We start from the raw sequence: 25,052 nt of genomic DNA on the forward strand, positions 1-25,052 counted from the left end.
GGCCCCTACCCCAACTGACCCTCAGGGATTAGGAAACCCTGATCACAGGGTCAGGTCACTCTGAGGCCAGCCTGAGCTGTGACCATCCCAGGGCCATCCCAGGTTTGAAGGCCTGCTTGGATGGGGGGCTTGGTGGCCTCAGCCTCTTGGCCCCATCTGCCGTGATGGCCCCTAGCCAGGGTCCTTCAGGGTGTGTGGACTGACCCCAGGGGAGAGAGGGCTGGATGGGGGCTGGTGGGGAGCCCAGGCAGGCATACGGAAGGGAGGGAAGGCCACTGACAGCAGAACAAATGCTTGTAATTTTATAACCAATCTCAGCGTGTCCGTGGGGGGCCGTTTGTGCCTCCACTCAGGACCAATCAGCCTGACAGAGCTATGAGTCTGCCTGAGTGAATGTGAGCAGCTTCCCCCCCCAACACCACTTACTGCAATCTCATTACCTGCCCAGCCCACGACCCGCGAGGGCTGAGGGGCTGCAGGGAAGCAGGACCCAGGCCATGCTGAGGCAGAGCCAGGCCAGAGCCAGGAGTGGGCTAGGGCCAAGAAGGCAGGGTAGGTGGGCCTTGGAGATCCAGTGCCTCAGAGGGACGAGGAAGGCAGGCAGGCTCAGGAAACAACAATTTACTAAGCACTCATTGGTTGCTGAGCATGTAGGATAGGGTTAGGGTACAAGCCTCTGCCCTCAAGGAGCTTGCAGTCTGCTAGGGGCAGATGGCAAGATTACAGAGGGATGGGCCCTGGGGAGGGCAGAGATGGAGAGAGATGTGACCAGAGGGCAAGGAGGGGCAGAACCCCAGAGTGGAGCTAGCAATGGGCAAGGGGTGGGAAGGAGAGGGTAAGAAATCAAGGTAGAGGGAACCAGAGAAACCTCAGGAGTGCTTGCAGAGCCCAGGCAGGGAAACACAGGGCATGGGAAATGCCCACCAGGGGAGAGGGGCCTGGCTGGCCGGTGGTGGATATTAAAGGATGGCCTTGCTGGATAGCTGGCTCTGGGGATGGCTATATGCCCATTAGTCTCTCTAATTGTCAAAAATCTAATTTAGTGTCTGGAGCCCGGGCCAGCCTCGGGTTAAATGGAGGGAGGCAGGCCTAGCCATAAATCTGCCCTCTCAGCCTGGGCTGGTGCTAATTCTGCAGTTAAGTGAGGAGGTGAGGAAGGCAGCAAGATGGGACAGGGAGGGGATATCTCTGACCCTGCATGCCAGCCCCCGTGCGCTAAGTCTTAGCTAGGCTTTCCTCCCTTGCTGGAGGAAGGGAACTTCCTTGGGGCTTGTTTGGACCAGGCAGGGGAAGTGCCTCAAATGTGTGATGAGATCAGGACCAGAGGGAGTCTCAGGGTCTGCGTGGCTGGGATTGTAAAACCATCAGCCCCTCGTCCTGGACCTAATCTGGGTCTCTGTGGGCTCAGCTCTTCACAGTCATCAGTAGGAAAGTCACATTTCCTAATACCATAGTGAGCCTTTGGCGAGGAAGGGGGCATGGAGATTCAGACCATGGGAGATTCATATTCACACATGTGACCAAGTGACTGGCATCCTGTTCACTAGGTGATGGCTAATGATAGCCTCGGTGATGGGGACCCACAGCCATTCCTCACTGGGGAGAACAAACACAGCCCCCCGAGTGGCCCAGCCTCTCTTTCCCTGGGCCCAGACTCTAAATAAGGTGCATGGGGACCAGGACAGCCTCTGAGGGCCTCCTGTGGCCTGAGGCAGGGGAGGGCTCTCCACCTGGGTTTGGTAATGACCTCACTCCCCTCAGAGCTGCTAATTGAAAGCAAGGGATGTGGTAGACGCAGCGGGAGAGTTTGGGGGGCTGAGAGGGTTCCCTGAGAGGCTCTGCTTCCATTGGGGGGAGGAAAATGATTCCTCCTGGCTTCGGCTCCATCTCACTAGGCACCCACCGGCCTCTCCCGCTGCTAAGGAAGTGCCTTTAATTAGCAGCCTAATAAAATGCTCTTAATTGGCAAGAGCCAATCAGGAAGAAGAGAGGTCTCCTCCCCTTAGTCATTGCTGATAGGGGTGCAGCTATAGGTTTCAAGGGAAGAGGGATTCCAGGCCCAGCCTGGCTTTAGGAGACAGTGACTCCAAGGCTGAGTCATCTAAGGGCATGCCCTAAGCCCCAGCATCCCTGCGGGAAGCTGACACTGGGTTTGAAGATGAGACTCAAACCCCAGACCTAGTCTCTGCTCAATTCTGGGCTCAGAAGCCCAGCTGGCGAGTGACAACTGAGCAGATGCCAGTGACCAGAGTGGTCTACTGACTCCTCCCTCCCTGTCCCTAGTTGTTAGGGAGAAGACTCCAGTGTGGTCGCAGGTAGTAGGGGGAGCCCCTTCTCCTGCTCCTCAGGTTCCTCATCTGCAAAATGCCAGGGGCGCCTGATGCTCTGACTTGTCTCCATTCTAGGAGGAATAGTTCTGCACTGGGCCATCTGCACTGCGGCCCTGTCGTCTAACAGTCTGAGAACGCTCTAATGACCACAGTGGTCAGTTCAGGTACCATAGGCACTGGGACCACAAGGCTGATAGAGCCTGGGAGCCTGGTCAAGCAGAGAGGGATACTACTACTGAAAGCCCATAGATGGAAAATAAGGGTGGATTAATTTTGACAAGGATCCTGCTTGTGACACTTGGAGGGGAAGAGAAGAGGGGGAAAAGGAGGGGTCTGCCATGCTTGCTACCTTGCATCCATCTCCCTAGGTTTGCTTTAAGGAGGTAAGGGGGGTGGGTTTCCCCAGTCAATGCTCTCTTCATTTTTATAGCTTATTGGAGTTTCTCTGGAAATTGCTCCCCAATGTGAACTCGCCTGTCTAGAAACTGACCAAATGGGTTGCAAGGGAAACCCAAGTCTTCTTACCCATCAAGGTGGCAAATTTAAGGAAAAGGAAAATTTAAGTTCTGGGCTCAGGCTGAGTTGTAGTAGGCTCAGGCTATGGTGACAAGTTCCCAAATTAGACATCACTTTGGCTTCAATTTAATTCAACATGGAATACTAATTGTACACCAAGGCACCCCATATTTATTCACACCATTTGGCCCTGACTTCTCTCAATGTTGCTTTCTCATGTCAGATTATCTTAAAAGTATCTGTGTACTCCCTCAATTTGTATATTGAAATATTCATTGTCCTCTTGATGTCGGGGCAAAGAGACAAGACACTTAAAAAATTCACTTTAATCTTATATTTGTAATTTAAGTTACTTTTTTTTGAACAGTTAAAAAAACCAAAACACACTACATTACCATGATCCTAGGTTGTGAACATATTGGTACATTGACTACACATCACCGTAACATAATCACAAAATTCAAAGCAGTCAGCACTTAAGAGTCTAGAGAACAAAGGCTGAATCAACAGAAAGCTCTTGGGGAAGCTCACATTTGTTGCCAGGCCTGTCCCATAGTGGAGTCCAGCGAACATCCCTCAGAACAGTCTGGGTTGGGCTTGAGTGATCACTGATTTGGGAAGCTGTTAGTTTCCTTGGTACCCAGAGGTCTGACCCTTCTTGTTGGTCTTTTCCTTCAGTGTCCAAAAAGGGAAAGGGACAGAGGAGCATTGACATTTATAGTGCTATTTATTACACTGATCCTTACACACACACAGCCAATCAGGAGCTTAAGACCCAGCTGGGTGCGTTTAGATGTCATCTGCCTCCATGAAATTTTAGATCATAGGTATTCAACTTCCAACAGAAAAGGTTTTCTGGGTATCAATGCATTAAGTTCCAACTGAAATCAGGCAGCCATAGTCATGCTTTTTTGGTTTCTCTCCTCAGTTCCAAGGATTCTGAAGTCACAAATGAACTACAGGTAAAAAGAACAAGAAGCAAAACCCAGCTTTATTCCCCTAAGAGATGCCGGTCTTCCTGGCACTGATTATGTCGAGACTGTGGATAAAGTAAGGGGATCTGGTCTGTTAGTGATCAGCTGTGTGTGGATGAAGCCCAGAGAGATTAACTTAGCCTGTAGGCTTTGGGTGAACTTGTTAGAAGTGAGAATTATTCTAGGAGGTAAGGAGGTAAGAGAGGAAGGCAAGGAGAAGCAAGGGCACCTTTTCATGTTCTCCAGCTCTTAGAAAGTCTGTTGAACTGATCCAAACGAGGAGGGAGATCAGAAATGTGGATTAAAGTCATATGGTAAACCTGATCATCAAAGAGCATGATGGTCACAGGCGGTGGGTATCTCAACATCCCCTTTTCCATCTGGAAGTACCTTGGATTCCTCCAGAATCAAGCTTGCAGCCTAGCCTCTCAGGCATACAGTATTCTGGGTTGAAATGCTCCCACTTCAGGCAGGAAGATATTACCATCTAAGGTAAATGGAAGATGCCAAGAAGGCCAACAATACCAAGGTATCTAATCTAATTCTAGGAAAGAAAGAACTGCCGTAATTATTTCCAATACTCTCCACCCCGTCTACCCCAAGCCCTTTGTTTCCACATTCAATCAAGTGTTAAGCAAGGAGGAGACGACCATAGCTGTTCAGACCTATGGGCACCAGGAGACTGCAAAGGAGAAGAGTGCATACTTTCATCTCTTCAGCTTTTGATTTTACAAAAGAAAAATAAAAAGGATTTTTCTTACTCAAGCAGAAAACAGAATAATTTAGGGGTCCCAAGGTCTTTTCCAATTCAGAAACAAGTTATGAGGGCCAGACTTTATTACTTGTCAATAGAGGTCCAAAGGGTCCCTGTCACTGAAGTTTCTGGTGAAGAGTCACCAGAGAGAATTTTGCCAAGGGACAAGTGTAAGAGGCCTCCCCTTCCCATTACCCTTTACAAGTGTAGAAGGTGTCCCACGAAAGAGGACACTCACGTCCACTTTCAAATTGCACATAAAAGGATGTTCTCAGTGGTGGAAATACACATACGTGCAGCAAGGCATGCTGGTTTTGTCTAAGCAGCCCCGGTGGGAACAGAGCTCGCACGTGCCCACAGAACTGCCAGGTGGAGGTGCAGGCACACACTCCTTGCCCGCCTTTGGAAGAGCTCCCTCCCATCTTTAAGAAATGTTTCTTTCAGGCCCACATTTGAATTTTAGTGAGAAGAGACTAATCTACAATGGAGACATTTCATTTCAGAGCCCAGAGACACCTTCAGCTCCTTTCTACCAATCCTTTCAATGTGTTGAGACTTTCTTTGTTTCTCCTTCCTTTTTAAAAAGGTCAAACTTTACATTTATTCTAGCCCAGTTGGGGATTAGTGATAATCAATTCCCACTGAAATCATGCAGAGATGGTAAGTGGGGTTTACCTTCTCTGGAAATGAACTTCTACTTACCTGATTATTTCTTCTACAATGAACTGGTAAATGACCCCCAGAGCTGAGAGATGTGACTGACTCAAGTTTTTCAGACCACTTAACTTCATTCCCATTTCCATCGGCAGCAAAGGACAACTTGGAGAATATCCTTGACGGAGCTAATGGCTCCAGACTGCAGGGTCCACCCTCGATCTCATTTATGAGGTACTGGACAAGTTTCAAAACAGTCTTAGAAACAATACACCTTCAACTGAACCTAGATGGGAGAGCAAAACCCCAGGCACCAATGAATATTCAACAGCTCCCACTTTTGAATAGCAGCATATAACAAAAGGGCTAGTAAAGTTATGGCTATTGGACAATATTTTGAAACAGCTTGAAATCCACGCCTCTTCAATGTCTGACCTGTGTTATTCAGGGCTGATGATGGCACTCTGCCTCCTCTGTAGCACAATCCTCAACCAATCACAAAGCCATTAACAGTCAACACAATAGACAAGGAACCTTGACAGTGGCTAAATAGAAAACATGTCTCTGTAGCATTTGGGCAGTTGGGAAGGGAATTATACTCAGAAAATATTTCCCAGGCAATGACATATTATTACACTGGGAAATATTTTCTGAATATAACCTGGAACTAAAAGCTAAAAAGCACTCATAAAGCAGGAAAGGAAAAATGCATATGCATAATCTGCCTCTCAATATGAAATAACAACATTCAGTCTGGGCACATTTTGGGAAGAGGACACCTTCTTGCAAATCAGAGGGAAGAGTGAAGATGGTTTTCTCTGCCCTTTCTCCTCTGCTGAACTAAAGGTGGCTTGGCTTTGAGGTCACCTGCAGCTAGCTCCTATTCTGATGTTTTTACAGCAGCTGGTTAAAAAGGGGCTTTCTTCTACTCAACTGCTTTAATTAGGAACAGAAACAATGGGCCTGACTGCTCAGCTTCGAAGGGAAACTTGAGACTGCACTGTGGCCTTGAGGCCTTCGATGAGCGTGCCCATGCTGGTGCACGTCCACTCCTGCTCTGGGACACAAGTTGAGCACACGCTCATAGTAGCCCCTGTGCTCCCAGCTCGGGGCGGCACCCGCACCCTGCACTTGAAGCCCATACAGCTCCCTTTCAAGTGGCCAGGTTAGCCTGGCCCTTGCTGAGGTCCATTTGTTTATGTTGCTCACCAACTGCCAGAGAAATTTTATTGACTGGGGAGAGTGGAGAGTAAAATAAGGCCAGGAGGAGGAAGAAAAGGAAAGAGAAGGCAGTTTCTGCCTCATTAATAAACCCTGTGTGCCAAACTTCACCCTGATCCTCTCTCTCTGGCAGCTTTGCCTTTTGTAAATACTGAAAAGCAGAAGGAAAGTTCTGCAGTGCAAAGTTGAGATGATTAGCCTGAATTCTGAGAGATGATATTTACTGGTCTAAATGAAAAAGAAATCAACGTTTACTCCTGACCACCCCTCTTGAGCTATTCTGATAGTGGTCTTGGCAAAATATAGGCGCCTGGGTGCTCACAAGCCCTGATGAGGAAATCAGAGACGTGAACCATTATGCAGAACGCACTGAGCGACTGGCTCTGGCCATTTCAAACCTTTCCGTAGGCTGAGCTTTACCAGTGATTTAAGATGAAGTACAATGCTTTTTATTACACATCTAATTGTTAATGAGAGGAAATGCAATCAGCAACTGCTTTCCACACTCTACATGGAATCGAGGAGACTGCTGAGTCCAGAAAAGATGCAGCCATTGATGGAGCCCAGGAAATTTCTGCCCCCTCCCTTTTTTTTGGGTGGGGGGCCGGGGGCCGTGCTAGGAGGAGAAGAGAGAAGAGTTGCAAGTATGATGAGAGTACCATGTCTGAGAATCCATTGTTGCCACTTAGGGTCACTTGCAGCAAAAGCCTGGGTTTGAAATTTTGGCTGAACACATTTAACTCTTCCAAGTGTTACATTTTCTAGCTGATTTGCCTCACGCCAACTGACGACACTCTCTTCATACTCTTTCTTCTCAGGTGAAGCAGAGAAACAGCTTGAAGGGGAGAGGGGCAAAGGGGGAAGAGGAACAGAAACAGAGAAAAAGATGAAAGGAAACAAGCCCAGATCTTCCAGTGTGTGCATCCTTGTTTTCTCTTTCTTGCCCCAGAGGCTACACAGACAGCTGTCTCCTCCTAAGCATAGCAGGGCAGGGCTGATCTTGCCAGGCGCTGGGCACTCCCGCAGTTCACATGGAGACACTGGGTGCTGTCTGGCTTAAAGTCATATCCCCCTGTCCCCTAGAAGTGGGTATCTCCCAGTAGGCTACATAGGGAAACTAGTTCTTCTGCTTAATGGCAAAGCAAGAGAGATTCTGGCAAAACACTAAATATATTTATAAGTCATCTTTGTCTGGAACCAAATGAGGAAAAAACAAGTGTAGAGGGGACAGGAGAAGGGGAGGGGAGGTGCGATTTAAAAGTTCCAATCATTCACGAAAGATAAAAGACATCTTCTGATAGCAGCACGGAAGCAGTCAGCTGTGTTGAGTAGACCATCCTGGGTCGACTGCAGACCAACTGTGTCCCAACAGGAGTCTCAAAGTCCCACTCCTCAGCTAGTCCGGGAAAGTGGGTAGTAGTTTGACTGTTACGGTTGTTGCTCATCTTGGTATGGGCAGATACGTTAAATACTGCAACTTTAATGAGTCCTGTGTGAAAACAGAGCAAATAGTCATTAGTCCTTTTCCCTATATTTCTTACTTGCTCTAAGAGGAGAAGAATATTAACCTAGCCATCAACTGGGAGAAAGGCTCAGAGGTCCTTCCTAATGCCTGCTCTCTGCCCATGCCACGCAGGAGCTTCTGTCGAAGGCTACATGGCCTGTTTGGGGACTTGGCAGGGCTCACTAACATGCTCAGGGCAGTAGTGCTCACACAGAGTGACTCTGATGTCTTGAGATTAAGAGTGACTATGGTGGGTGTAGCATCTAACGGTAGAGCAGGTAAGGACAGCTCTGAGGTTCTGGCTCCGAGTGGCCAGGAACAGTTGTGTCATTAGCAGAAGCAGGGGAGTTGGTTGAAGCTGTCTTGCTGCTTGTCTAGAGGGCACTGACAGTGTAGATGAGGGGAAAATATGATTGTTAGATGTGTACACTAGATATGCTCCTAGTACCCTCAAGGATAGATGTGTAGGTGGTGGCTGGAAACGTGGCCTGGAGATAAGGCAGAGGTTGGGACTAGAGACACAAATTTGAGAGTCATCTACATTGAGATGACAGCTGAAGCCTTGCTCCCAAGAGATAAGGCAGCCAAACAAGGGAACTTAGACAAAGAAGAAAAGCCTGACACAGACTCTTAGGAGATGTCTATGTTTTAAGGGTGAGAGGAGGAGGCACACATAATCAGAGAGCCAGAAAGAATATTAAAAATGGAAAAATGTCATAGAAATCTAGGGAGGAAAAAATTTTGGCAAAAGGAGGGGATAGGTACTTGATGATTACAACATTAACACTAATCACCACTTTTTACTGAGGGCCTTGTGTGCTAGGCATTGTGCTAAGCACTAAGAATTTTACATATAAGACTTCAATGCAATCCTCACAACAGCTCTGTGGAGTAGGTATTGCAACACTCACTTTACTAATAAGGAGACCGAGGCTCTGGGAGGTTACTTGCCCAAGGGGACACAGCTAGGACTCTCACCCAGGCCTGCCTGTGTGACTTGCGGAAGCAGCTGTCCTCTGTGAGAGAAGTTAAGCACTGAAGCGAGCCTACCAGGGCATGAACCACCTCACTCAGAAGAACCAGTGCGAAAAGATGTGCAGAAAAGTGTATTAAATGTGTACTTCTGCCATAAGAACTGAGGCAAGCATGGGAAATGAGAAATCATAATGACAGCAATGCTCCCCAGTAGCTTTTTCCAAAAAAAGTTCGGTTTTCCCAAATGAGCAATAACCTAATTAATGTATTTGAACTGGTTAGGACACAAGGTATGATCTGAATATACCATAATATAGATAAAGATGAATTCTAGGATCTTTTCATGTCTCAGAGGGAGGATGCAGACTTGAGTGGGAGAATACACTGAGTTTTCACCAACTCCATAGCTACTTCCAAGGTCAAAAGACAGTTCTTTTCTTTTTTGGAGGGGATGGGGCCTGAGGATAAGGATAAAAAAGCTACCTTTTATAATCAAATGACACTGACAAGGCAGAACTGTGAGAAGTCAGTGTGATATTTCACCAAGTGATTTTTCCATTCACACGTTAGATTATCTACTTGGATTAAAGGGTCTCAATTATAGGTACTGGTTCGATTTGGTTAACTACAAAGTCAGGATTTGGGGTCATTACTCTTAGTTTCGAAACTAATTCAAATTTCATTTTATTTTCTTAACAGTCCTATTAGATAACTGGGGCAGAAATCATTAGTTCCACTACACAAGGATCATCTAGATCTAGTTCAAGAATCATCTAGAACTGAGGCTGGCTTTATAGGGCTTGGAAAGATAAAGGGCATGAGAAGGCTCCATGAGCTAGTAACACCTTACAGCCAGTACTCCATCTCCTATCCAGAGTGCTATGTACACAATTCTTTTTCATACCTGGGCAAGTATGAGGTCAGTGTATGATTATTTATCTGGAGATATAGGTGTATGTTCGAGAAGGGGAGTGGGGGGGTTCAGCTTGGGCAGCTGGATCATTTAGGAAGTCCCAGATGAGGATTGTGTCATCATGTGAACTACTGACAATCTGGAATTCATCAAACTGAAGTCGGAAAACTCTTCCAGAATGTTCCTAAAGAAGCAGAAACAAAAACTTTTGAACTACTCAAAATCAAAAGGACACAAATTCAGCAACATGTCAGAGGAGTCTATGGAAAGGTATGGTATGCTGGTAATTTACCATTTATCTCTTTCAAGAATTCATAGAAAAAAGCTGGATTAAAGGCTAGATGGAAAGTCAAATATTGGGCAGTTAATTTCATACACAAAGTAACATCCACTAGAGCTGAGACATGTCAAATAGTATGCTAGTTTCTCATTGCTGACTGTCCTTGGCTTAGGCTGAACGAGAACATTCCTCAGGACCTCCCTCAACTTATCCTCTCCCTGTATCTCTAGAATTCTTTTACGATCAGAGGCCAAGGATTGATGAGCAATAACAAGTGGTGTGCTGTTATATGTTTATCAATTAACTCTTCTCAATTTGTAAAAGCAGTTGTACATTTTCATGGTGTAAAAATTCCTATCCTGGCCAATTTAAAACTACCCATGTAAGGTCAACCAGCTTGCAAAATTCATGAAAATTTAACAATTGGCTCTCATAAGCAGGTGGAAGCCTGCTCTACCACACCATTAGCAGTGCTAACCAAGCACTGCTGATCAAGATGTAGAATATTTCCAGCATCCCAGAAACTATTCATGCCCCTTACTAGTCAATACTACCTTCATCCCAATGCTATCGTCATCAATTTGTTTTTCTTGTTCTTGAATTTCATATAAATACACTCATATGGTATGTATTCTTCCGTGCCTGGTTTCTTTTACGCAACGGTATAAGATTCCTCTCTGCTTCTGCAGGTAAGAGTGCTTCATTCTTTTTATTATTACTGGTTGATAGTCCATTATATGAACACACTATGATTTGCCTTTTCTCCTGTGGTGGACATTTGGGCTGACTGTAATTTTGGCTATTATAAATAAAGCTGATAAGAACATCTATATACATGTCTTTTCATGGCTATACATTCTCATTTCACCTAGGAGCAGAACTGCTGGGCCATAGTGTAGGTATATGTTTAGCTTTAGCAGACATGGCAAAACAGTTTTTTAAAAGTTGTGCCTATTTACGCTCCCACCAGCAATGTATATCAGAGTTCCAATTGCTACACATCTTCACTAACAAATTGATACTGTCAATCTTTTAAATTTTAGCTATTTTGGTAAGTTTGTAGTTGTATTTTATTCATGTTTTAATTTGCATTTTTCTTTATGCAGTTGAGGAAGTTCTCTATTCCTAGTTTGCTGAGAGTTTTTATCATAAATGGATTTTACCAATTGCCTTTTCTGCATCTATTGAGATAATCATGTGATGTTTCTTTAGCCTTTTTTCTTGATGAGGAATATTGGCCGCGAGCTAATATCTGTTGCCAATCTTCCTCTATTTTTTGTATGTGGGATGCTGCTACAGCATGGCCCAATGAGCAGTGCAGGTCTGTGACCAGGATCTGAATTGGCAAACCCTGGGCCACTGAAGCGGAGCGTGCAAACCCAGCCATAGACTACAGCATTAGGCCAGCCCCTCTTTAGCTTTTTGATGTGATGGGTTACATTAAGTGATTTTTGAATATTAAACCAGCTTTGCACACTTGGAATAAATGCCACTTAGTCATGGTGTATAATTCTTTCCATATGTTGTTGGATTCAATTTGCTAATATTTTGATGAGGATTTTTTTAAATTTAAGAGTTAGTTCATTTCACTGGCATATTACTAGCTTTTAAATAATTTTAGAAATTTCCTTATTGTGAAATCACTAAACATAAGGACAGTGACAAAACCATACTCAAATCTGAAGCAAATAGTTCAAAATATTACCAAAAAAATTCTACCTAATAAAGTCATATTAGTCTTGCAATTGTGTGTTTACCTATTATATTACTATTTAAAAAAACATTTTATTTTGAATTATGGTAAAAACCACATAAAATTTACCATGTTATCCTTTTTGAGTGTATAGTTCAGTAGCGTTAAGTGCAATCAATCTCCAGAACTTTTATTAGACCACAACTTCCCATTTCCCCCTCCCTTCAACCCCTGGCAACCATCTTCTAACTTTTTACGTATTTGACTACTTGAGATACCTCATATAAGTGGAATCACACAGTATTTGCCTTTCTGTGACTGGCTTGTTTCACTTAGAATAATGTCCTCAAGTGTCATCCATGTTGTAGCATATGACAGTATTTCCTTTCTTTTTAAGGGTGAATAATATTCTCTTATGTATGTGTATATATATATATATACACGTCAGATTTTGTTTAGCCATTCATCTGTTGATGGACACTTGGTTGCTTCCACCTTTTGGCTATTGTGAATAATACTGCTATGAACATGGGTATGCAAACATCTCTTTGGGATCCTGCTTTCAATTCTTTTGGATATATACCCAGAAGTGGGAGTGCTGGATCATACGGTAATTCTATTTTTAATATTTTGAGGAACCACCATACTGTTTTCCATAGAGGCTGCACCATTTTACATTCTTTTTTTTTCTTTTTGAGGAAGATCAGCCCTGAGCTAACATCCGCTGACAATCCTCCTCTTTTTGCTGAGGAAGACTGGTCCTGAGCTAACATCTGTGCCCATCTTCCTCTACTTTATATGTGGGATGCCTACCACAGTATGGCTTGCCAAGCGGTGCCATGTCCGTACCTGGGATCTGAACCGATGAACCCTGGGCCACCAAAGCGGACCATGCACACTTAACCACTGCGCCACCAGGCTGGCCCCCCATTTTACACTCTTTACAAGATATAAATGAGCTCTGTGATCATGAAACATTGGTCTGTAGTTTTCTCTTCTTGTAACATCTGTTTGGTTTTGGTACTAGGGTAATGCTGGCCTCATAGACTGAGTTAGAAAGTATTCACTCTGCTTCTATCTTCTGGAAGAGATTGTAGAGAACTGGTATAATTTCTTCTTTAAACATTTGGTAGAATTCACCAGTGAACCCATCTGGGCCTGATGCTTTCTGTTTTGGAAGATGATAAATTATTCATTCAATTTCTTTAATAGGTATAGGGCTACTCAGAATGTTTATTTCTTCCTAAGTGAGCTGTGGAAGACTATATCTTTCAAGGAATTGGTCCATTTCATCTAGATTTCAAATTCTGGGGCATGGAATTGTTCATAGTATTGTTTTATCATTATCCTTTTAATGTCCACAGGATCTGTAGCGATGCAAAGCTGAGTTTAACACTAAAAAAATCAATGCAACACACCAACAGAACAAAGGCAAAAACCATATGATCATCTCAATGGATGCAGATAAAAGCATTTAACAAAACCCAACACTAATTTCTAATAAAAATTTTCAGCAGTCTAGGAGCAGAAAGGAACTTCCTAATCCCCTGACAATGTACTTACCAAAACACCTATAGCTAATTTATATCTATATATATATATATAAAAATGGTAAAAGACCAAATGCCTTCCCCCCATTCACTCTTACCACTTCTTTTGAACACCGTACTGAAGGTTTTAGTCAGTACAATAAAATAAGAAAGAGAAATGAAAGGCACACAGATTGGAAAAGAAGTGTATTTCTATATATTTGCAGTGAACAATCCAGAAATTAAAATTTTAATTTTAATAACATTTGCAATATCATTAAAAATATTAAATACTTAGGGATAAATATGACAAAGACCTTCATACTGAAAACTATAAAACATTGCTGAAAAATTTTAAAAGACCTAAACAAACAGAGAGATACAATCCTAATGAAAATCTCAGCAGATTTTTTGTTGCTGAAATTGGCCAACAGATTCTATAATTCACATGAAAATTCAAAAGATTCAGAAAACTTTGAAAAACAAGAAAGTTGAAGGACTTAAACTACTTGACTTCAAGTGTTATTAAAAGGCTGCAGTAACCAAGATAGTATGATACTGGCATCAAGACAGACAAAAAGACCAATGGAACTGAACAGGTCTATAAGCTTCATCAACCAATTTTTGACAAAGCTGCAAGGCAAGAGGAAAAAGGATAGTCTTGAATAAATGGAGCTGGAACATTGGATATGCATATGAACTGTGATCCATACCTTGTACCATCCACAAAAATTAACCCAAAATGAATCACAGACCAAAATGTAAAACCTAAAACTATAAAACTTTTGGGGGCGGCCCAGTGGCACAGCGGTTAAGTTTGCAAGTTCTGCTTCTCAGCGGCCTGGGGTTTGCCGGTTCAGATCCTGGGTGCTGACATGGCGCCGCTTGGCAAGCCATGCTGTGGCAGGTGTCCCACATATAAAGTAGAGGAAGATGGGCATGGATGTTAGCTCAGGGCTAATCTTCCTCAAAAAACAAACAAACAAAAAACTATAAAACTTTTAGAAGAAAACACAGGAAAAATCTTTGTGACTTTGGATTAGACAAGGTTTTTTAAAGATATAATAGCAAGATATAAGATATAATAGAAATAAGATATAATAGAAAAGTTGATACATTGGACTTAATCAAAATTAAGAATTTGTGCTTTTGAAAGATACTTTCAAGGGAATGAAAAAACAAATCACGGACTGAGAGAAAATATTTGCAAATCACATATCTGATAAAGGACTTGTATCTTGAATATGTAAAGAAATCTCTAAACTTAATAATAAGAAAACCACTCAATTAAAAAAACAGGCAAAAGATTCAAACAGACACTTCACCACAGTATATAGATGGACAGCAAATAAACACATGAAAAGATGCTCAACATTATTAACGTTAGGGATACGGAAATTAAAATCACAATGAGGTACCACAATACACTTATTAGAATGACTCGAAAAGACTGTACTAAGTATTGGAGAGGATGTGAAGTAATCGGAACTCTCATACACTATTATACAATAATGCTAATTGGTACAACTGCTTTGGAAAACAGTTTGGCACTTTTCTAAAAATATTAAACATACACTTAACATATAACCTAGCCATTCTGCAGCTAGGCTTTACCCCAGAGAAATGAAAGCATATGTTCATACAAAGACTTGTACATAAATGTTTATAGAAACTTTATCTGTAAAAGCCAAAAACTGGAAACAACCCAAATTTTCATCAACTGGCAAAAGGGTAAATAAACTGTGGTATAACCAGAAAATGGAATACTACTCAGCAATTTTTGAAAAAGAATCAACTATTGATATACATCAATAACATGGGTGAATATCAAAATAATTCTTCTTAGTGAAAAGAGACAGGCAAAAAAAAGCATATACTGTAGGTTCCTTTTATAAAACCCTAGAAAATGCAAACTAATCAATATTGACAGAAAGCAGATCAGTGTGCGTGGGGACTGGAGCAGTGGGAAGTGGGGTAGGAGGGAAAGAAGGGATTACACAGGGGGCATGATGATATGTTCATTATCTTAGTTGAAGTGATGGTTTTATTGGTATGTACATATATCGAAATTTAAGTTGTACACTTTAAATATGTCCACTTTATTATATGTCAATTATATCTCAATAATCTGTTTTTAAAAACTTCATAAGACAATTCAATAAATAAACAAGGACAAGATTTGAACAGACACTTAAGAAAAGATAAACACATGAAAAGATGTTCTACATCATTATCACAGAAATGCAAATTAAAACATCACTATATACCCACTCAAATGGCTATAATGTTTTTAAAAACTGACAATACCAAGTGCTGTCAAGGATGAGGAAAATGAGACTCTTATACATTGTTAGTGGAAATGTAAAATGGTTTGCATTTGCAAACTCCCAAAATGCCACTCTGGGAAATAGCTTGGTAGTTTCTTTTAAATTTAAACACACTTATCACAGGACCCAGAAATTGCACTCCTAGGTATTTACCCAAGAGAAATGGAAATGATATGTACATACAAAAACCTGTCTGGGAATGTTTTCAGTATCACCAAAAACTAGAAACCTTCCAAAGGTCCTTAAACAGATGAATGAATAAACAAACAGGTTCATCCACACAATGGAATACTACTCAGGAATGAAAAAGAATGAAGTACTAACACATGCCACCACATGGATGAATCTCAAATGAAGTGAAAAAAGCCAAATGCAAAAAGCTACATACTGTATGATTTAATTTATATGACAATCATAAGATAGTAAAACTATAGGACAGAAATCAGACGAATGATTGTTAGGGGTTGGGGAGAGGGGACTGATATGAAGTGTCATTTTTTGGGGGATGGAAAATGTTCTACGTCTTGATCGTGGTGTTTAAACAACTGCAAAATTCATAGAAGTACATTAAAAAAGGGGCAAATTTTGCTCTATGTAACTTACACTTCAAAAACCAGACTTAGATTAATTATAAAGTTAATGAAAGTAAACGTTTTCAAAAATGTGTGAAATGTGCAGGTAAGCCACATCTGGTGCTGAAAGAATGAGCTTTAACTCCAACAAGGAAGACAAAGAAATCTCTCCCTCCCTTCTCCAGAGCAGAGACTGCCTAAACGTTGAGAGTCAGGATTCAGAACACTGGGCTTCAAATGCTTGCTCTCCTGTTTTTCCTGAGTTGTGCCAAAGATGCTGTCCTCCCTAGTGCCCCACTTAATCTTCTTTTTCTAATGGAAGCAGCTTTTAACCTTAGGCCATTTTCTAATCTGGGCCTTTGGTGAACACCACGATAAATAAAAGACTTGAGAGCTTTCAAAGGTGACATTCCCCCTTTTGAGTCACTTCTTTCCTCAAATGTCAAGCTGTTCAGGTAAGGGGGTATATGAAGACCAAAAAAGAGGGGATTCAAGTTGCTGGAGGCAGCATGCCTTGAATAGGATGCAGAACTAAGGGGCTGACCAGGGGGTTCACGCAGACTCCCTGGGCACTTTTTGCAGGCAGAGGTGTGCAGGTCCTCAGATTCTGGACAGGTTCCAATTTGAGTAATTATGTTCTCTCTCCCTAAGTACCCCCTACTGTTTCTGGAGGATACAGAATTCTTATTCACTTCCTGTACTAAAGTGTTGTGTAGAGTTGCTGTGCAGCTGTTAAACAGCTGCCACATTCCTCTCCATACATAGTCTCTAAAGCACTTTTGGATGAAAGGTGCTATATAAACATATTTTATTATCATGTATTGGTTGCCTTTCCATTTAGTAATAGGTTTTGGGAAGTTCTAACTATCAAATCCAGGTCTGTATTCCACAGCACATCTATGTTTAATTTCTTCCCCTTCCTGCTCCCCAACCCCCTCTAAATGACAAGGCTCTTACCACAAGGGTCCGTAGACAGAGAGTCCCTGCAGGAGCACGGGGGTCCAAGGCAGCTACAAGATCCCACACTTTAATTTTTCTAAAGATCAAGAAGGGGACCAAAATCTTAGTTAAAAGTAAAATTAAAGCAACACAGGAAGAATAGCAAAAAGTCATGGCACTAAATATGTATGGTGGATATAGTTTATATAATAATGCAGCTCACAGGAATATATAAAACCTTTTTTGTCTGGGAGATTTGGTTCTTGCATTCATTTTTGTGTTGAGTTATTGGTCTTAACAGGGGAAAATGTAGGTGATTAACCTAAAGATGAGAAATAGGTTAGCTTTAACCACACTGAAGATAGTGAATGGTAAAGTTATATCATACTTTGGGGTCAAGAAGAGATATCAGACCTCTTAATGATATGAGAGATCACTTCAACCTAGAAACCTACAACTCTGAGGCATCTTCTTTCTGGTCAATTCTAAGAATGGCCCAGGTCAAATGTACCAGAGGACTGGGGTGCATTTAAGAACTCGAGAGTTTATATAAGCAAATCCTCCTACTTTGATTTAAATAAGAAAAGTTTAGCTCTTCTAAAAATCAATTATAAGTCATGTCTCCTCAGGGTAAATAACAGACAAATCTCAAGAAAGCTGGGTACAGATCAAAACCAGGGCAATGAGAAATACAACCTTGAACCCAGCTGGAGCATGTTGTCACACCCTGAAAAATTTTCCAAGGTATGACAGTGATGGCTGACTCAAAGCAGAGGAATTGGGTCTGTTACACTTCCTGCTACTTGAGTTGTATTGATATATAAGTGTGGCCAGTTCATAAACTAAGATAACGTTGTAAGTAAGTTTCTGATACTTTAAAAGCCAATGTTTGAACTGTAGCCTCCACTTGCCCAAATCGGGCACCTTGACAAGAAGAAATGATAAAAGAGGCCTTCATAAGTGAATACACGTTTGTAAGAATTTACTATGTGCTTAGCATTGTGGACATGGGATCCATCCACAACATGAACGGATTCTATAACCACTGGAAATTAGATTGAAGAAAATGAAGATTACCGAGATAAAGTTACTCACTGTACCTGAAATTCTAGGAGGTGAAAACAAGAGGGCTGCGCTTTTAGGAATCACTCAGAGAGATCAAAATGCAAGACTCTACCACACTAAGCCCCAAAGATACTGCCCTCCAATGTTTCAGTTTTATTAATGAGTCACTATTTTATATGCACATCCTATTATACCGTTTGTCCAGTTCTTTGCTTTTTAGGGCAAAACAGACAACTATGTAACTAAATAACCAAAATATTAATTAAAAACATGAGCAAATAAGTGCAATTAGATGACTGCGAAGAATATTTTGGAAAAGAGTAAACAAAAGAGCGGTAAACACGTAGATTAGACACAAGAAATACTGGATCCTCTCTGTGAAATCTTTAATCTTACAGAGACAAGGCAAGGCTACATTTAACAACCTAAGACAGGAGGGATTAAGATGTAGGCATATTTTTTTTAACACTGTTAGCAAACCTACCCATCATAGGCCCCACTGACTATCCTCTTGTTATCAAATCGAATACAGCGCACCAACTCCTCGTGCCCTTCTAACACTCGTAAACATGCACCACATTCTATGTCCCATAATCTGGAAGAGAAAATTGAGTCAAGTGAATTTTCATGTATTCTTTTCTAAGCTTGGAATGTTATAATAATATACTTCATATGTCTTTTAAAAATCCACAAAAATAAAATCAATCAATATCCATACAAAAATGTATTGCTTTCAATGTAATTTATTTCCTTTCTGCCATATAACTCAGGCAGAAAAATGTATGATTTAAGTTCAAACATAGCATATATTTTCAAAGCACAAAGCTTTGTATAATTGACCAAGACAAGAAAAGTAATCCTGAAATCACCAGTAAGAATGAGATGCAGTCTGGCAGTGACATCACAAGGCATGTCCTCCTCTGTCACTGAGGACACTCTGCTTTCACCCACAGTCCAGAACTGTCTTTCTCATATAACGGAAATGCAAACTAAGTTCTCAAAAACTTTTTTTTTCCTTTTTTTTTTAAGGAAGATTAGCCCTGAGCTAACTACCGCTAATCCTCCTCTTTTTGCTAAGGAAGACTGGTCCTGAGCTAACATCCGTGCCCATCTTCCTTTACTTTATATGTGGGACGCCTACCACAGCATGGCTTTTGCCAAGTGGTGCCATGTCGCACCCGGGATCTGAACCGGCGAACCTCGGGCCGCTCAGAAGCAGAACGTGCGAACTTAACCGCTACGCCACCGGGCTGGCCCCTCAGAAACTTTTATATATTAATCTAAAAAACTGTATGCTTTCAGACCAATCCAAATATTTCTAGGAATGATCATTTCCTCAGATATAACAATAGCTCTATCTTTGGTATTTTTAATGGCCTTTTCATCCTCTTAGTACTTCTTTGAAGGAAGGGAGGGGACTGATAATTCGTGCAAATTCTATTAATATCTGTGTCATTCATCCCTGTGAAGGGAAAACACCAAAAAGTACTTCAATTTGTGGATCCTTCATAATTTCAGAGACTAGTTAACTCCCTGGCCAATTGTGTAATGCTAAGAAAACAAAATGCACAATTTCTAGTAGGGAACAAATCTTTTTTCCCTTTTTTTAGAACAGTGGCAGAGAGAAATGGCCTTTAGCTATTTATTAGCAATTTTCAACTGTAGACAGGAGAAATTTAAAGGGAGGGGCCTTCAACCTCCATCTACTTATCTCTCTTGTCCACTTCCTCATTTAAGCAGTACCTTTTAAATAGGTCTATCTGGTGATAAAACTATTACAGGAAGGAAACACATCAACAAAAGGCTTTGCTGTGCTGCCTCTGCTTGGGGCAAACTTTTGACCTGTAAGAAGCTACAGAAAGGAAAAATGTTTATTATAAACATAATGCAGTTGAAGATTTGTTTGATCTGTGCACAAACAATGAATGGCAGGATAATACTGATCCCTTCTGGGCAAGGGCACCTGCTGCTCACCTGATAGTGTTGTCAGATGAACCACTCACGACCAGCCTGTCTCTGTACTGTAAACAGGCAATGCCGCGTTTGTGTCCATTTAAGGTCCTTACAAATTCACAAGTACTTGTGTTCCAGACCTGAAACAGAAAATAGCACTGAACGAATGGGGGAATTCAACTTTTCAAACCAAACCAAATAAAAAACATGACAAGTTTGATTCATGGTAACATAGGGCTGATTTGTAGCTGGCCGCTATCACATGAGAATTCCTCAAATCGATTTAAGGTGTTAGCCTGGTCTTGTAGATACATTTTCTTTACCCTAAATTTACCTCTGCCCTTCTCACACTCACCATTATTTATAGGAATAAAATATCTAACCAAAACTATCACACAACTTGTCTCACTCATTACCTTTTTACACATAGACTAATATCTGAATTAAATATTAAGTTATTCTACAGTGATGTGTGAAATTGCCCTTGATCAGATGTTCATATGAACTCTCCTACTCTAAGTTAGGGACATACTGAAAAATGCCTTATTACCTTTATAGTCCTATCCCCAGATGCAGAAACAATGTACTTGTCATCAAAGTCTACAACATTGACGGCAGCTCGGTGTCCGACTAGCACCCTCCGGAGGGTGATATCAGTTGGGGAGGCCATATCCCATACAGCAATGGAACGGTCTTTGGAGCAGGTCACCATCATGCCATTATTGAAACGCAAGTGTAGAACTGCTTCACAATGGTGAATCAACGTGTTTAGCATTTCACCTGTATTTACATCCCACACCCTGAGACAAACAACATTAAGGTTATCTAAGATTTTGATAGTACTCATGCTACAATCTGTTACTGGTATTTGAGGATAGTGCTCCTCTCCCCTCCCACTTCATTTCCATAGTTAGTGTTATACCCTACTCTTCTTTTGCAGCTTTGAGGTTGAGATGAGGTAAAGAGTACTGATGGACATGGGGAAGTGGTAGATGGAGGGCTGGGCTGGGATGCTGCCAATCTGAAATCCTTAAGACATACTACTTGAAATCTGGGCAAGTTGTGGGGGGTAGGAACGAGGCTGCAGTCACCATCACCTACTAATTGCGCCCAGATTTCAAGATTATTATAAAACTTCTGACATTCAATCTGATACCATTAATTGAATACATTTTTAACTGGGAATCTGACTAATAACAGCAGCATTAGTGTCCTACAGATAGCCCTCAGGAACAAGAACGGATATAGGCCAAGAAGCTTCTGTGACAGACTGACTTAGTACTGTGGATTTGAGCTTGATGACCCTGGATCTTAGATTTCACCACGCAGGTCAAGGCCCAAGATTACCTAGACTCTAAGTCTAAGGCCCTATTTCTGTGCTTTGAAGGCAGGTTGGAATCAAGAATAGCCATCCGATTGTGAATATGGGCTTCAGAGCACAGTGTGGGACTCTCAGATAGCTTGAGAATTTTGTATGATGATATATTTTATTTTGATTACTCTATTTTTGTATATTTACTTTAGTTTTTATAACGCATTTTATTTCCTTTTCCAGTTTAAACCCCCCCTTTTAGAAAATAATTTTTTCCTTTAATCTTATAAACGATGTTAGCCTCTACAATGTTTCAACTACCTTGAGGCACTCCACAAGTACCAATAAATGTTAAATGTCAATAACTATAATAAGAACTGAGTTTGCTATGCCTTTAAGTCAAAAGACAAGAAACAGGAACAGCTTTTTCTATTCACAAAGGATAACCTGGAATGGTAAACATTTAACTTCAGAGAATCTAACAATGCAGTTAACCGCCTTTTTTTTCTATTTTTTTTTTTTAAGTTACTTTTGATGCATTATGTTTGCTAAATCCTTTAGCTTAAGGCAAAATTCCTAACAGAGGTTTCCAGCAGTGCTGCTGGTACCCAGAACTCAAGCTACACTGGACTCCAGCAGCATAATGGCTGTGTCATCAAATCACTAACGCCTCTGGAAATTGAAGGCCCCTCCCTGAGTGAAGCTTGCAATTAAAAACTGCAGGGGCAGCAGGGGAGGGGCTGGCAAAGAGAAAGCATTGCTCACCTGTACACATTTTAAAGGAGATAATGCATGCCTGCACTACAGTTATAACCACCTGAAAGGAAGGCTTCGTTCCATTCATGTCATTCCCCTGTGAGGTGGTTTTTGTAAGGAATGCAAGGTTCACTAAGTTTCTATAATGGATGATTCTCCCAAATTAAAACAGAATATGTAGTTTCTTAAATGTACAAAAACGTAAACTTACCTTAATCATGCCTAAATCAAGTTGTCTAGTTCTAGACTGACACAATGATGGGAATTTATTCTTTTTTAGTTACGAAGTTTCAGAGCTGTGTTCATGCAGAAATATACAAAATTACTATCTATGACAAAGAACAGAGCGGATCTGGTATTTCAGAGTTCAAAAGATCATTTGAAATTTTCTACCTGACCGTGGAATCCGATGATCCAGTTATGATCACCCTCTCGTCATACTGGAGACACAGGACAGAACCCGTGTGGCCTGTGAGAATTCGCTTGCATTCCAACGTGCTTTTATCCCAGATCTAGGATGACAAACAAGATCCTTTTGATCACTGTCATAATGGGGTGCTGCAGAGACTTGCTGGCTCTATTATGTGTTTGATTCCCCAAAAGAATCAAAGCCCAGAGTAGTGTGGAATGCATTCTTTTCTACAGGTATAGCTAAGCACCTATATATATGTGGTTTCAGTAGTAATGCAGACTTTATCCTTTTCATTAAGGAAAAGGAGTAGCCTATAATTATGTGAGGGTGAAAAGAGTAATAGCCCATTCAGTGCACCTAAAGAAGAGAATTTAACCCTAGCACTAAGCATTTGTATGTGCTTCTGGTGAGGGAGGGCAGGAGGAAAGCAGGTATCTGTCCTTTAAGGAAATGATTTTGGCTTTGGGACTGGAAACAATCTAAAACTTTCATTTTGTGGAAATAATGCTTAGAGTTTATGCTTTGGATTGCTTTTATGAAGGTGGTTAGCCTCGCTTATTCAGCTACCTTCCCACAATTGAACAGACCTCACCTTGATTGTGTTGTCTCGAAGGCCACTTACTATCTTCTGATCATCATACTGTAAACAGTAAACTCCTTTGCTTGTTTCACTTCGGCAGTGGATTCTCTGTAAACTGTGTCTTCCACATCTCCAATTAGATTCTATGGTCTGAGAAGGAATGGTAAAGAGACAGTAATTAGGAAAAGACCAGAACTAAACTCTTACCTGACTTTCATGGCAACCAATGACAAATGCTCAATGCTTCCCTCAATGCATATACAGAACTTAAGGCAAACTAAAAAAAATGTTTTTAAAAGGCCACTATTTAAAATTGTAAAACATTTTTCCATTTGCAAAGTAATTAAAGATTTATTTCCTAGAACTCTCTTGCATATAACTTGTATAATTAAATAATAAATCTTGTGGAAAGAGACTGCTCACCAACAGAGGGCAAGCTATGAACCACATGAGGTATGTACTCAGCGCTCTTCTTACTATGTGGTGGCCATTTCTACCAGTGAACTTCCATGGAGGCTCAATTCAGAAGATACGTGAACTGTATATCAGCTTCTAAGTGTAACCTTAACAGTCTCACAGCTATTGTATGACGACATCATATGCCCTCTCTCTTGCTCATCTATCAGTAAACAATTTTTAAAAGCTTTAACATTTTTGCTTGGCAATTTACTACATTTTACCTAACCTATTCACTTGTAAAGAAATTGATATTTAACCCACATCAATAAACCTTAATGGGTTTGCTGTAACAATGCTGTTATTGAAGAATGCTGATGCTTCTCTAGTATTTGGCAAATACCCAAATATACATAGATTCTTACCTCAATGTCTTGTATAATTTTAGGATAAAGTGCTCTATAAAAAGAGTTGGGAGGAGCATTCCCATCAGGAGGTTTGTTTTTGAATAAATAATGTCCCCTAAAAAAACAACAAATATTTCCCAATAAAAATCATAATACTGTACATTTACAAGGAGCTTCATCTCTCTTCAAAGTGTTTTCACAGTTACCGTTCCACGTAGTCTCCCTAACTAGCTAGAGGAGGTGTGAAGTCAAGCCTGATTTCAGGAGTCCCACATCAAGGAGGAACTTTCTGGGCTCTAAGGAATTCAGTCAACACTGATTTGCTTTGGGTAAAACATGATGATTTCCATGTAGAACATCAGAGTATCAGGCCTTCAGGAATATTACAATGTCAATAGCCAAAGGAATATGTATAATCAGAATTCATCTACTTGTCTGTCACACTCCTGTACAGACAGACTCATTGGCCTTATCTTTTGAAAGTTTTGTTAGTGATGGTATCTACTACCTTTGAACTAGGTACATGCCCCACAGCCTTTTCACTGAGTAAAGCTGTGCCAGTGTCACTGGAGCCTAGCATCGTGGGCAGCAGGAATGCCTCTGTCATGGAGATCACTTTGTCTCGTCTTCATTTATGTGGAGGAAGGTGTGCTGGTGGCTCAGGCACCCAGGCTGCTGGTGATCAGTGTAGCTATGCTTTAAAAGGAGCAATTCAGTTCATTTCGACAGAAAACAAAGGCATCACAGGAGTGTCCAGCACCAGGTATGGAAGAAGATGAAAGGAAATGCCTAAGAGCAGTGTGCTGTCAAGTCTAAGGCACGAAATTGACTTTCACAGGTGTGTTCCTGGCTACATACACACATACATGCATTTTACTGCCTTTCCTTGATTCCTGTGAGCAACATTTGTTAGCATCTCCTTCCTTATGACAGCACATCCCTGGAATACTCATATCCCAAGCTAGATCTTTGCTACAAAAAAAAATCAGT

The 25,052-nt window shown here is 41.4% G+C and overlaps 1 protein-coding gene across 13 annotated transcripts in view; it reads right to left on the reverse strand.

The window, feature by feature from the left end:
• Positions 1 to 3,165: 3,165 nt before the first annotated feature.
• Positions 3,166 to 25,052, reverse strand: part of BTRC (beta-transducin repeat containing E3 ubiquitin protein ligase) — a 167,035-nt gene continuing 145,148 nt past the window's right edge. For all 13 annotated transcript variants that reach the window (XM_070608801.1, XM_070608819.1, XM_008520887.2 and 10 more), the window contains 9 exons: positions 24,081 to 24,177; positions 23,272 to 23,409; positions 22,661 to 22,779; positions 20,750 to 20,999; positions 20,221 to 20,339; positions 18,731 to 18,841; positions 17,200 to 17,278; positions 9,833 to 10,025; positions 3,166 to 7,938 (listed from right to left, as the gene is read on the reverse strand). In XM_070608801.1, coding sequence (XP_070464902.1) covers positions 9,864 to 10,025; positions 17,200 to 17,278; positions 18,731 to 18,841; positions 20,221 to 20,339; positions 20,750 to 20,999; positions 22,661 to 22,779; positions 23,272 to 23,409; positions 24,081 to 24,177 — 1,075 coding nt within the window. In that variant the 3' untranslated portion in view covers positions 3,166 to 7,938; positions 9,833 to 9,863. The remainder of the gene's footprint in view (positions 7,939 to 9,832; positions 10,026 to 17,199; positions 17,279 to 18,730; positions 18,842 to 20,220; positions 20,340 to 20,749; positions 21,000 to 22,660; positions 22,780 to 23,271; positions 23,410 to 24,080; positions 24,178 to 25,052) is intronic.

The sequence above is a fragment of the Equus przewalskii genome, chromosome 1 (assembly GCF_037783145.1).
Source record: "Equus przewalskii isolate Varuska chromosome 1, EquPr2, whole genome shotgun sequence".
NCBI classification, from domain to species: Eukaryota; Metazoa; Chordata; class Mammalia; order Perissodactyla; family Equidae; genus Equus; species Equus przewalskii.